Raw genomic sequence first — 13,981 nt, 5'->3', positions numbered from 1 at the left:
GGGGTTTTGCAAAAGTCTTACTTCCATATTAGTGGTGTATTAATGAGCTGCGTATGTTACATTAATTTTGTCCGCGTTAGATGTACTAATATTTGCAATTTACGGAATCGTTATATAGTTTTTTCACTGCTGAGTTACAGAGTTGTAAATTGATAGTTTGGTTTGCTGAAAATTTTTTATTTCGACCGACGTCGTCAGCCAAATAATACGAGCACAGCGCGTCCTCGGTTACCTCCAGCCATGCATTATAGCTTGTCCAGCAAAGAATCGCGAACTGCGAAGAAAATTTCAAATTCAGAAACGTACCTTGGAAATCTTGCGCTGTCTGAAGTCAACTACGATGAGAGACGTCATACAGCCACTAAAGTAGCACACAGCATGATAAAAAGGGCGAATGTAGTATTCGCTCATCATGATCACCATTCGCCTGTAAGAAACGTAAAAAAATGTGACTTATATATGGGGTGAGCAATGTGCCAACTGTTAACTTACAAACCCCCATAAAAATTTTTTTTGTGGAATGTGTGAAGTAACATAAGTTTTGGGGAAAAAAAAGAACGCGCTGTGTCATAAAATGGGCATAGAGTTACAAAGGAATTGAGATGTGTTGTAACGTAGACCTAATCCAAACCTGTCTATTCTACTTCTGCAATCAGCCCTCCGCGATTGGTCAAAAGCTTTTTTGGACCGCCCGCACTTTGCCTGTCCGTTAGGTGGCGTCACGAAAACAGGACAGCTTCCCATCTATGACGTGTTCAAACTAATTATGTGTGATTCGACCGAACAAAGAAAAAGTTGTTTCTGATTTGACGCCTTTTCGCAATTAGCCCTCTGCATTTGGTCAAAAGGTTTCGTGGTTCACCTACGTCTCCTCTTTGTCACGCGACGTCAGAAAAACACGAGAACTCAGTGCGTCAAAGCGACGTGCTTGCGTTAGAGATGCAGTAGTATACCGAGAAAAATTGAACTTTTTTTTTCTGAATAGCCGGAGACTGCGCCGTTCCGATAGGAACAGAAGATGACTGCCGCCGATCGCTCAGGCACTGGCTACTCGCTCCTGCCAGAGAGCATAGGTTTATTGCGTTAAATAAAACTTTTTCCGCGACAGCATAACGTTACCGAGCCCTTTCGGCACGTATACGACATAGCTCTGCCAACTCTACTTTGCTGAGGATCCGTTTTAGCGTCATTTTTCCCCTTCCGTTGCATGCCGCCGCGATGTTCGACCAGCCACCGCAAGCTAAGTGAGGGAAAGCGGACCAATCGCAAACGCCTGCGGCACGCTCTTCATCCGGTTATCGATGGTCAGCGCAGTGGCTCGGCCCCATCGAATCCCTCTGCGCTTGAGCGTGCTCCTCGCCTCTTGTCGGCCAATTAGATAAGACAAACCGCTGAGTCTAGGCAATGTCATTCGTTTTGAAAGCAAACGGAAGTGATCTCGTATGAACGAGGGGAGGGTCTGATTGGGTTATTCAGGCAACGCTGCGAGTCACCGCCCGATGCTCGCGTCGGTGGTTACGTGAATTTGACGACAGGGGATTGGAATAAAAACACATTGGAATAGTTCTACGTTGAGGCCCCAGTTACGCATTGCCTCTTCAGTTACGTATTGTTGAGTGAATGCTCACCAAGAGAAGGCGCCAGGTGCTTCGAACGCCTCTTGTTAACAACCGGCGAGTTTACACACGTGCACACTACTACGGGCATGTAGCGGCGCGTAAGTACAGCAAAAATGGCTATAACTCACAGTGTTTGTTGGCTTCTTACGATATGACTAATAAAAATCGGGCCCCTCGGTTAATCCCCTTTCTTCTCGTTCATTACATAACCAGGCTCACGAATCCGACAACACTGATGCTTTCCGGTAGCATGCGTCGGTTTATTGACCGGTTGCCTTCACCCAAAAATATCATGCTATCGTGACGCCTGCGGCAGAAAGGTTGTTTCCCATCCGCCGCCAAGGTGTGTGAGTGGTGGCACTGGCTAATACTTCCAGGGTTCCACTCGGAAAACGAAATACGCTATAAAGTGGATGGGGAAACAGCGCCGTGGTATCTCAATTGGTAGAGCGTCGCACGTGTAATGCGAAAGTTGCGGGATTGTCCCCCGCCTGCGTCAAGTTGTTTTTTCATCCACTTTCATTTCCATTAATTTATCGCTTCTTTATTTCATTTATTCAGCAAAAAAAATTTCCCCTATGTTGCCCTTGGTGTCAGTGTTTGTTGGCTCCTTATGATGTGACTGATAAAAATAGGGACCTGCGGTTAACCCCCTTTCTTATCGTTCAGACTTGCGCAAGTTCGAGAAAAAAGTAACCGATTGCAATTAGTTTTAGTTAATTAAGAAAATATAATTTGTTACAGTTACCAATTATTGCGCCATGAAAGTAATTGAAGAAATGCTTAAAATCACTCGTTTACATCTGCGCTACTTTCCTCGTAACTTTTATTAACACTTTATAAATGCAGTATTCAATTATTTACAGGTAATTTGTTACGTTCAAGCGCGATTTTTACAGGAAATTTCCCCTTCTGCAACATTTATAGTTCTAAATTCTGAAATTTTATTTTTAAATAAAGCTTTCAATAATCCGCGCATGTCTTTTCCAATCAGTCGTAGTAAATGGGAGCCACATGTTCGATAGGCAACAACAAATGCATGGGTGGTGATTCGAACGCAGAACGGTCACATGGCACCGAAGCGCTCTGTCCACTACACCCCACAGCAGACACGTGACAGAGCTTCTGATTATGGTATGTGTACATGTAATTTTTCCGGAAACTTGTGGGATGGTTTCTTGCAACTCCTGAGCATCGCCAGCCCAGGCGAAAGTTTTGATTACGTTAGATTAAATTGTAAGTCGGCATTAATGCAACACGGATGCACATAATTACGATTCATGATTGGTTCTTAGAGCGAAAAAGAACGCATCGCTGCAAAGTGGTAAAGGTACTAAAGCAATAATATCCGTTTTCATAACAGTTACGTGTCGCACAAGCTAGTTATCTGAAAAAGAATTTAATTATCGAGCTCGTGTCGAGGAACCTCGTGTCAGATCATATCTTGCATTGCAGTAAACGTGTTTGTTAAGCTTCAAACCGGTCCTTAACCTCCTCGCTGCAAACAAAGATTTTAATTTAAGCAAACGCCCTTCAAATATGCTGCACAGAACCACGCTGCCGATGCGGTGCTTAAATAGTGCAAATTTAACTTTTTCTTGCTTTCTGTCGCGCGTAATTTTATTATCGGACGATATGAGCACGAAATAGGTGCAATAGAAAGTGTAGACAAAGAACATCATTTTAGAACATTTTAGTGAGCACATGCTTTTACTCTGCAATATGATGGCGATGAAAGTGGCGTGACGTGACCACTGGCGAAATTACGCCCACGTGCGGAATATCCGAAATACCCAATAGCGCGTTGCGCTACTGCTACCGCCTTATTTGCGTGAGAGCGATTTTTTCCGGTTTTCCGCATTGTAACACGACAGTGAAACCAAAGGAATATAGTTTCATGCTTAAGATATGTTCGATGTAACCTATGAATCTAATGGGGAGATTGTAATCAACTTGTTATTTCATTCGACTTGTAAATTTGCAAAGGCGATATGTTTTGTTAGCGTCACTGAAAATAGGCAAGAGCAGTTTTTTTTTATTGCGCTTTCAAAAACTCGCATTAACACCAAATGCTACCTGAAGAAAGAAAATTCGCACATTCGATTCCTTGAACTATGAATCGGTTATGAGGGAAAACGTTTGTGTATGATATGCGTATTTCTCTGTTCTCAGAGAAACGGATGAATTTTCACTTTAAACGCGCGATAAAAAGGCGCGCACTGTGATTCTGAGCGGTTCGTTTGCCTTAATTGACGCCACGTCGTTAATTTCTTTCTTCTAGATACATGCAATATTCAACAACAAAAAGTGTCAATATGGCTTTTAAAATTGACAGTAGTGTTATTAGTAGTAGTGTTAACAATATTTATTTTATTCGAGAATTGTTTTATTCGAGAATTATTCGAGCTGTGGGTATGCCTATATCGCTCGTTGGCTTGTAACATCACACCACGCAGCAACGACAAACATAAAGTTACAGCAACAATTGGCAATAGCTGTAACATAGCTGCAAGTTATCACAAAATTATTGCCAGCACATATTCATGTACCTTTCTTGTTGTGTGAGTGTGTGAGAGAGAGCGAATGTTTGCGTCGAAATACAAAACAGCCTTCAATGCAGTCACCCAGGCGTCGACGTAGGATTTGAGGCCAAGAAAACATGACATCGCCCTAGTTTGTCCTTGATTCCGTGTCAACAGAAAACACACTGCATTTTTTGTGGAATTTTTTTTTCTGCCGCTCCCTTAGAAACACTTACTGATAATTCGGGGAGGGGAGAACAACGAATGGCGGCAGATGCAATCTGGCCACAGTCCATGTTGCGATGGCACAGCCTAGGAGAGAAAGCACGGCTAATGCTGTCAGGGCCGCAGGCTTCCGTCTGCACGAACATAACATATGTACACTTGTATTTCGCAACGGAATCGCGGAATGAAGTTGATCGCCAACTCTTAACCAGCATGCAAAAGCACAATGTCAACGTTGAGCCCTGTGTCTGTGCGCGCAGCTGTTGTAAGTCCTCGACGGCTCGGTGCCAACTTTACTATATTGAACAGCTTTGGGGCGAAGCTTAATTGGCTAAAATAAATAAATTGTAAGTAACGATCCTTTAGGAAAAGCTTAATTGGCTGATGAAAAAAGCAGAAAACCGGATTCAGATGGCAAAGTAAAAGAACAGTGGCAACTAACTGGCTGGGAATGCGCAGCCCTATGATGCTATGCGCACGTCAGCGTTGGCACTGCGAATAACGAACGTGAAAACGGACCCCTTGGTGTCCTAAAAATCGTCAAAGATCATCTCTCAGTCTGGCACTGATGTTCCGGCAACTCTACTGGTTCCCCGAGGGATGACGCCGGATCTTTTCTGTGTAACTCCTTCATTGTCATGTTAAATGAAATGATTTATTCTGTCATCGTGAAGAAAGCTCAAAATAGCGGGAAACATAGTCAAGAGAGGGTAATAAAAAAAGTTCAGCGAGATCATCAACAGAAATTCTGAAAAATATTAGGCAACCAACCAAAACTATATAATTTCGCAAACAAATATAAGCAGACTATTAATAACTCTAGAACAAAACTATGAAAGTATAAAAACGATTTCGATTAGACTTGCTCACCTTCTGAAAATCAGCAATACCAGAAGGGCGACCAGGAAGAATTGCGAGTCCGCCGATAAATACCACGTATGCTCTAATTTGTCCTAAAAATACAAAAATACGCAATGTAAGTCTTTATCAAAGGCTACTTAGGTTAACGGCTGAACAGGAAGATTCACTCTAACCGCCACGCTGACAATATACACTCTGGCAATGCGATTTATTTCTTGGGAACTGTGTACTTTACGGCGAAGCTGTCTGTGGCTAGGATGTGCGGATCGCTCCCGGGCGTAGACCAACAATTTTTCGTACGTGGACCGATCGCCAATGTAGTACAATACCGGGCGGACCCGCGGCGGAGGTGAAGCAGGCGTTAAGCCCTCCCCATACGTGTACCGATCCCGAAGGTAGTGCAATGCTGGGCCGACCCACGGCGGAGGTGAAGCGGGCTTTAAGCACGCCGCATACGTGAGTCCATGCCGAAGATAATGCAATACCGGGCGAACCCTCAGCGGAGATGCAGTTCACCATTAAAGGGCCCACATGCACAGCTTCGCTGGTCATCCTTCTACACAGATCGGGAGGACACTGGTTTTCTTGTTGCGGAGGTACGAACTGTGGCGAGGCAGCAATGATACAATGATGATATGATATGATATGATATGATATGATGATGAAAGATACAAATAATGCTTCACACTGAAAATTCTGCCAAAAACAATACTAGGATTACGATCGACGTTCATACGATTAACATTGAAGCAACGTAGAGACACACGTTACTGCCATTGCCGACGCGCATCAAGTACGAGGCGCGTACTTCAGTTAGGCGCATTACTTCGGCACATCATCCGCCGTCTAGCGATGCCGCCGCAGTGACAACGCGCGACGCTTGTCTAAACAGGCTGTACGTTTTATTGTTCCGCTAACGAAAAGTTTTAAAAATTATCTGTGCCATTCAGCACGTCTTTTTATTTAGCAGGAAAACTCGAATAAGTATCCGTTCATCACACTGGAAATAAATGCGCACAATTTAATAATTACCGGAGACACATTTAATTAACATTTAAACTAATTACGTAAGCCCACATTATACCACACACTAATTGATGCAAGTGTTTCCCCAATGCTCATCCATTTGAAACGAACTTTGAAACTACCACCTGTTTTGAGATAAGTGCTTTCAAACTTGCCATAAAAATTCTCTATTGTTCCAATTACCTTATTAACAAAGCGCCTTTTTATCCATAGTTGCTCAAAAGGTATCATAACACCATACAATTTCATGGCGAATTTCGGCAACGCATATCTCGAAACAGGTGTCATCCTCAAAATTATTTCCCAGTGGATATGACTTACAATGTAATCAGCTTCAATTCGTAAATTACAAAAGTTGGCGTAAGTTAATTAGTTTAAACGTTCATGAGCAAGAATATTTTATTTAGTCGAGTACTGACTTACATTTTCTTTTTTCTATTATCTGCTTCTGAGTGTAATCCAGTTCAATGAAGTCGAATTCTGGTGCAGGTCACGGATGAGTTTTAAAAGTTCGGTTAAGAATAAAATAAAACACCCTGTGTATTCAGACGTCATTGTCTGAATATATATGACGCAATTGAGGCTCCGGTCAGTACCAGATTGTTCGTAAACGGTTTTGTTTTGCCATAGGAAGAGCGCCACTTAACCAGTGATCCAAGTTCGCGTCAAAAGGATTCATTAAAAAACAGCGCATATACGCTGGCACGTACACAGTGAATCAGGTTGACGTGAAAGTGGTTCACTGAAGATGGGTGCATACGCTCTCCCTTACTCAGTGACGTAAGTGTGTCCGTCGGCCGGTTTCTGTAAGTTTCCTCCGCACAGCGTCTTGTTGCTTTACCCACTAGACCATGGCCTACCAATTCTCATGTTCGTGAGAAAGAGGTTACGCACGGACATACGCAGACAAACATACTGCAATCTTCTTCAAGTTCCCAAAAATACTAATAGCAATAGGCGAACAGCAATTCAATGAAGAACCAAATTACCGAATATTACAGCGAAAAGTGCAGGCGATCAAGGTGGGGGCGTTTGGGATAACTCACCATAATTTATAATATCCTGCAATTTTTCAATTGGACTTCATAGATAGATAGATAGATAGATAGATAGATAGATAGATAGATAGATAGATAGATAGATAGATAGATAGATAGATAGATAGACAGACAGACAGACAGACAGACAGACAGACAGACAGACAGACAGACAGACAGATAGATAGACAGATAGATAGATAGATAGATAGATAGATAGATAGATAGATAGATAGATAGATAGATAGATAGATAGATAGATAGATAGATAGATAGATAGATAGATAGATAGATAGATAGATAGATAGATAGATAGATAGATAGATAGATAGATACTTCTTTTCCGTGCAGAGGTAGCGACAAACGCCCGTTTGAAGAGCCACCCAGCTCTTTGAAACGTTCGGCGCGTGTCCCTCCCGCCACTACCTCGTCTTCTTTTCTTTGTAAGCTCGCGCTCTGAGGCGCGGCGTTAGACTGCACCAAAGCGGCTGAAAAAATAGTTCATTCTCATTGTACAGCACATATGCGGAATCCACCCTACGTTCCTCAGTACTTTGCTCGTAGCAGCCTACGTAGAAATTGTTCGATGTTATACTGACTTCGTGATCGACGAAGTTATAATCATGATTTACCATTTCTTCACTTGAGTAGGAATGTCATCGTCGTTTCAACATAAACCACATGGCATAGCCATAGGCACGTACGATACCATAACGCATAGTCGGTATGGGCGACGCCATCCATGTCTCTTTCGCTTACACTTGTCTACTACCTATGTAGAAACCAAGTGCCATGTCGAAAGCTGGCGTCAAGCGGCCGGCATAGAACTCATGCAGTTGCCGCTATGCGATCGTCTTCAACGTGATCATCGTCATGCTACTCTCGCCACAGGCGCTTAGGCTCGCGCCCAACACACACAACAATTCAACTTACACAAACACGTTGGTTCACCAGGTATCGCTTTTCGAAACCCCAAAGAACGCTAGATAGTCAGGTACCTGCGGAATTCTTCATGTGGCATCAATTCCCATTGTGCTTTGGATCTGCACATTTCTTTTTCTTTTTTTTTGCACACCCTCACAAGTGAAAGCGTCCTGTGTAATGACGCTACGTTTTCAAGACTGTGTCTGGTTCAAACTCCCACTGAGAAATAGCAACTCCGAAGCTCACCTCAATGTTCAGTGCGTATAAGTTTCTGATCTGGATCAGGAGATGCCACCAGTGTTGGGCTATGTCAACATAAAAATCATGAAAGAACGCCTCTGTGCTTGGTCCGGTGACGAAACGAGGCAGCAGGTAGAACCACATGATGATGAAAAAAAGAGGGACGCACATCCTGCGATACACAGCAGCAGTAACAGTAGTAAGACACGCGTCCGTTCCTAAGATGCCACAGCATCGACGCCTTTGAGAACATTGGGTAAATAAGTGTTGAGGCAAGCTTGCACGATATATCGTGCAAGCTTGCCTCAACACTTCAACAGTTATAACAGTTATAACTTTGATAAAAGGTAGGCTTTGGACAGGACGCACAAAAGAAACAATGGGTAGAAGCAAGAGCGGTTTCTCAGTGTATGTATAGTTAAAGTGCCTGTACAGCTGTGATCTTAAGTACTGATGTCGCAATCCTCACCGTTAATTTCTTTCTTTTTTGCGTTATATTAAATTCGTACACCTCTAAGCCCTCGTATATATACTGGAAAGTCTCAGTGTACCCGAAATGTTTTACTGTGATTACTTATTTTCGAACAAGTTTCGGCTTCGTTTCATAGCAGTTGTACATATCATGACGTCATGACGCTAAATATGTTTACGGGCGAACAAATCACCGGGATGTTCTAGCCTTCGCGCTTTGGCTAACTCAGTCCTCTTCTACGTTGCTGCTAGATGAGGGGTCCGACGTAGCAGCTTAGTGGACGACCGAGTGAGCCTTAGCGAGTGACAAAACGTCGCGATGTCCTACTCAAACATGACCAACTTCCGCGGCATGGCGACTTGACACATACGCCTCCTACGAAACTATGCCAAATCTGCGTCATAGGAAAGATCATATAATTAATTATTTAGGGCACTCTCAGGTTTCGGTTTCACTGTATATTTTTTTTTCAATAGTTTCTAGGTATAAAACATTTCTTGAACACAAAAAAAGGTATTAAGTGCTGTAGTTATGGTGTTACGGTTCTTTCAAGACATCTGCGCGTCTACATTGGTGTGACTCCCAAGTTAAAGAGAATTGTGCAAAACGAACAGCTTTCATGCATGTGTGCCAGTTGTTTCAATATCAACTATGTCGATTCGCTGAAGTATAGTAAATACTTTTGCCATCTTCATTTCATTTGTGCACCTACCTACTATTAAATGGAGTACACGTTTCTCACCTGATAAGCCTTCTAAGTACAGCAATGATGAACACGGCAGGCAGGTTTCTCTCGTACTTGCTCATAATGTGGCACAGAAGAAATCCACTGGAAAGTAGTTCATACGTTTGACCAAAGTCACAGTCTTGGCCAAAATCGAGTTGCACAATATCCGACACTGCGTCTACTCGCTGATCTATTAAGAATTCAGTAAACTCATCAGCTTTGCAGTAAAATATCCGGTCGATAAGAAAGTCCGTATACTGGCGTTCCGTCCTACTGTCGGTCAAGCAGCGGCTCCACCTACGGCTAACCCGCAACGTCAATTTTTATATAGCCAGACCCATCGGAGAGATAATAAAGCGCCCTGCTTTGTGCGACATTTGTCAATAATGGCAATCGAAGAGTAATTCTTCCTAATATGGAAAACCCTTATTACAGATATTCATTGATATACGACGAAGACGTAACTGCATCGGAATACTTGTCCACAGTGCCGGAGTGCTGTGACCAGCAGATGCGTTTGCGCCGTCTACCATGCGTGAATATTTCGTTACGGCTTTCTAGACTGAACTGCTGGCATAGGCTTTCTTTGCGCACAGGCACACAACCCCTGATGACGATAGTAAAGAGGTGAGGAGAAGGGGCTTTAGTAAATACGTTTCAACAACAACACTAGCTTTCTATTCGAGCAGCTGTGTTGAATGCGACACTCTAGCAGCTGCTGTGGTTCGAGCGGAACTGATATACTTGGAGCTACAATTGCGGTCTTATATATTTCTTTCTGACAGTGCACCTCTGCCGTGCGACACCTGGAACGCTGGTGGCGACGGCACTTTTTATCATACCAGCGTCGTGAGACGCCTAATAGCCACGAAGGCGCTTTTGCGCCTCTCGTTCGGCATAGCAGTACACGTGCTGCCCACGCATATTCTTAGAGCACCGTCTGAGGAGCTTCAGCGCAACTCTAAACTTCTCTATCGCTTTAGCTTATAACGGCCCAAATTTATAGCGACATATTCTTTTCCCCGTATACCCAGCGCTTGCAGCGTATCTGGTCGTTTTCGTGGGCCGATTCCTAAGGCATTGCCGTGTAATTAAAGCAGCCAGCAAAAAAAATATTGTTTGGATAGTATTTGTAAATATCTTCAGTTAGAATTAGGCTGAAAGCTTTCCGCTCCGAAATAAAGCGTGTAGAAGGGCATAATTAACCATGACCCAGTTGCCCATCTTGAGGAGCTCTTTCCTCAAACCTCAGTTGAGGAGCTGCTTTTCCTCAAAGGGCGGCCACCCGTTCAACTAGATTTGCAGCAATACTTTCACTAGTGCAAGGTCCCTGCACTGCTCGAGTCGCTCTGACAAAGCTCGTAAGACGGACGCTGCACTCGCTCCACCCTATGCACGCGTCAATTTGTGCAGACGCGACTACCCATTGCCACTGGGTGTGCGACCATACATGTATACATATACAGAATGTTTCGACGAAAATGTTAAGTAATATTTAAAAATGGCCGTTTCGAAAGGAAACGCCGATTCCTTGAGAGACACGCTGCGACAGCGAAAGAGCCCGGAGCCGCAACGTGCTGGCTGCCCGCTGCTGCGTGACGTAAGCAAAACGTCGCTTCGGGGAGTGCAGCTTGGCGCTCGCTGCAGCCTCCCAGTTCCGGTTTCGCCCGCTCTGATGTGCAAAATTCGTCATGCCACAGTTCCGCGGGTTTTACACCAAGAAGTTGATAAGGTTTGTATGGAGCGCTCGCTTTAATTTCGCAATTGCGGTGAGCTCGCTGCAATGAATAGATTGAAAGTGAATAGGTTTCTGTTAATCAGCGACTATTTACCGCGTATCACCCCATGGTCTCCGCTACTGACGGCATATCTCCGAAGGAACCGTATTTTATTTCAAAACAGCTGTGTTTATAAATTTTTTGATGTCTTCGTAAAAGTTCGTAGCCTTCGTAATGTCGTAATTTTTTGCACACAGGGCTTAGTTCGCGGCAGTACCACCAAGAGGAGTAGTGACCTTAAACTTTTCAAACTTCCGGCGGTGACGTCGTCATGACGCCAACGAAACAAAATAAAATAATTAAAAGCCATTATTAAAACCAACTAGCACAACTATCTGCTCTGATAATTAAAAGCTATCCCTGCGCATTGAACTTCACCACAAAGCTTGTCCAGCCGGCGTTATCAGTGTTCTTGACAAAGAGCGGCCGCTCGTGGCTGGAAATTACTTGTCATCCTAAAAACGGTTAGTCGCGAGGAGGCAAACCCAGCGTTGATTGATTCCGGGCTTTTTAGAGCCTTCCCAAAGGGCAGCCATGGTTTTTCTTTTCATGTCTTTTTTTTCTTTTAATGCTTCGTAATCAACGGGCTAGGACAATTGCCGGAAGCATTCCGCGGCAGCTTTAGCTCGGGCCTCGCTCTGATGTCGCCTATTCAAATACATGTAAAACGCAGAACTGCTTTTCTGACATACCCACCGGCCCGATTTTAACGAAACTTCTGGCATTTGAAAGACGACGTTAAATTCTACTAAATTCTGTAAGTAGAATTTCGAATTCATTGTGAAAGCTTCAAAATGAATTTTCAAAAATTGGTAACCGTGAAAAAATATAAAGCACGAAGCTTACAAATGCGCAGCTCTGCACCTAGAATATATATCGCAGTTCTGTAAACTAAAATCCATGACAGCATCAAAAGCGGACAAATTTGATATGTCGATTTATATTTTGCACGAATTTGTTACATTGTTTACAAGGGTTTCAGAAAACTTCTACTCACAAATTAATGATATTTTGGAGAGTCATGTATAATGTATCAATTTTGTCCGCTTTCGGTATACTTTTAGGTGCAATTGATGAAAAGTAATGTTTTTTTTTATCGCTGACTCAGTTTCGTTTTCTGAAGATTGCGATTACTGCCAATTTTACATAGCATTGACCACCTAAATCAAAAATTCGCTACGAAGAGTAAATATATCCCAAATTTTGGTTTTAAATCCAACAAACCTCATCAAACTTGGTGCTGTGGTTGCCGAGAAAAACAGTTTCTCAATTTCCACGCATTTAGATAGGAGGCCCGAGTTAAAGGTTTCTCAACGTCGCGCAGCTTTTACCGACGCTATCCTGCAAGGCTTTTGATTTTCGCCTGTCGGCTTTGTAAGGTACCCCCCCAAATTATTTCCCTAACAATTTTGCTTTCCGCACTGATGGGCTACCGCAGCAGCTGCAAATTGAGAATAGATGTGTTTATTTATTAAGATAGACGAATAAACAAGTGGGTTTTTCTCCTTTCGGCAAAACGTATGACGGAATAATTGGGCGAACTGTTTCCTTGTCGTCGTCCATTAGCATGCTATAGCCGAAGCTGCGCACAATATCACGTCACATATAATGGTCGCCGGGCCAGGCACACCTTTGGGCATGACACATGTACTTCGATTTAGTTGTCAAAGCAATGCCCTGACACGGTGATTCAGGTGCGTGAAAGATGACCACTCCTTAAGATTATTGTGCATTAGTACATGCAGGATTTGTCGGTTTTCCATAATGTTAACCATGTTGCCGTTCTGCCATTATAATATAGCCGCAATGCAGACTAGCAGGTATCCAATGCAAAAATGTTTGTCCATGTACTCAGAGGCCTCGCGCGGAACTTGTCACACTTAGTTGCATTTATGAGTCGTACGACTGTCGAGGACGTCATTAAGGAATATTGGCAGTTCGAGGAAGGTGACAGTCTGCACATGAGACAATTTGTCTGCACCCACATTGCGCGAAAATTGGTATCAGGCTTCGAAGAATGACACCGTAGAGTGCAATGTAAATAATGTGATTGAGACCGTGTCCCGAATTTCAGACCCATGCCTCACACTGTAAGGACTCACCTTGTAAGACTGACGACTAAGCATCTCGCTTATATGTGTAGTCATCCTCTAGCTGCCGGGCGCTGGCGTCGGCCATACGATCTACCGGACTTCTCTTCAACACTTGCCGACATTCTCGCCTTATTTTGTACCACGAGGCCTCAGAACTCTCTCTAAAGCCAATTTATTTGTCCCAAAATTTGGCCACCCTGCCAAAGTACGTTAGGGGTTCGTCATTGTTAAGTTATCTTTATATTCAACTTAGTGCTGTCCTGAGATTTGCGTCGGTTTACCTTTCCCAACATGCCCTCATTTTTGTTGGCCTCTATTTATACTTTGGGGGATTTCTGATAGAGGCTGAAACCATAGCGAGGCACCCTGACCAAGCTGCTCAAAAAGTCATTTTATTTTCCTGAGGCCTTCTGCAAGCTTCTGCCTTCTTTCCGTTCATCAACTTCCCAAATTTACT

At 43.4% G+C, this 13,981-nt stretch overlaps 1 protein-coding gene across 1 annotated transcript in view; it reads right to left on the bottom strand.

Moving 5' to 3' along the window:
• Window positions 1-13,981, bottom strand: part of LOC142576126 (nose resistant to fluoxetine protein 6-like) — a 63,560-nt gene that overhangs the window by 13,228 nt on the left and 36,351 nt on the right. The window contains exons 8-12 of the mRNA XM_075686086.1: window positions 9,669-9,755; window positions 8,461-8,626; window positions 5,237-5,319; window positions 4,378-4,500; window positions 307-427 (exon numbers count right to left, since the gene is read on the bottom strand). Coding sequence (XP_075542201.1) covers window positions 307-427; window positions 4,378-4,500; window positions 5,237-5,319; window positions 8,461-8,626; window positions 9,669-9,755 — 580 coding nt within the window. The remainder of the gene's footprint in view (window positions 1-306; window positions 428-4,377; window positions 4,501-5,236; window positions 5,320-8,460; window positions 8,627-9,668; window positions 9,756-13,981) is intronic.

The sequence above is a fragment of the Dermacentor variabilis genome, chromosome 3 (genome assembly GCF_050947875.1).
Source record: "Dermacentor variabilis isolate Ectoservices chromosome 3, ASM5094787v1, whole genome shotgun sequence".
NCBI classification, from domain to species: domain Eukaryota; kingdom Metazoa; phylum Arthropoda; class Arachnida; order Ixodida; family Ixodidae; genus Dermacentor; species Dermacentor variabilis.
This window is presented reverse-complemented; position numbering and strand designations above follow the sequence as displayed.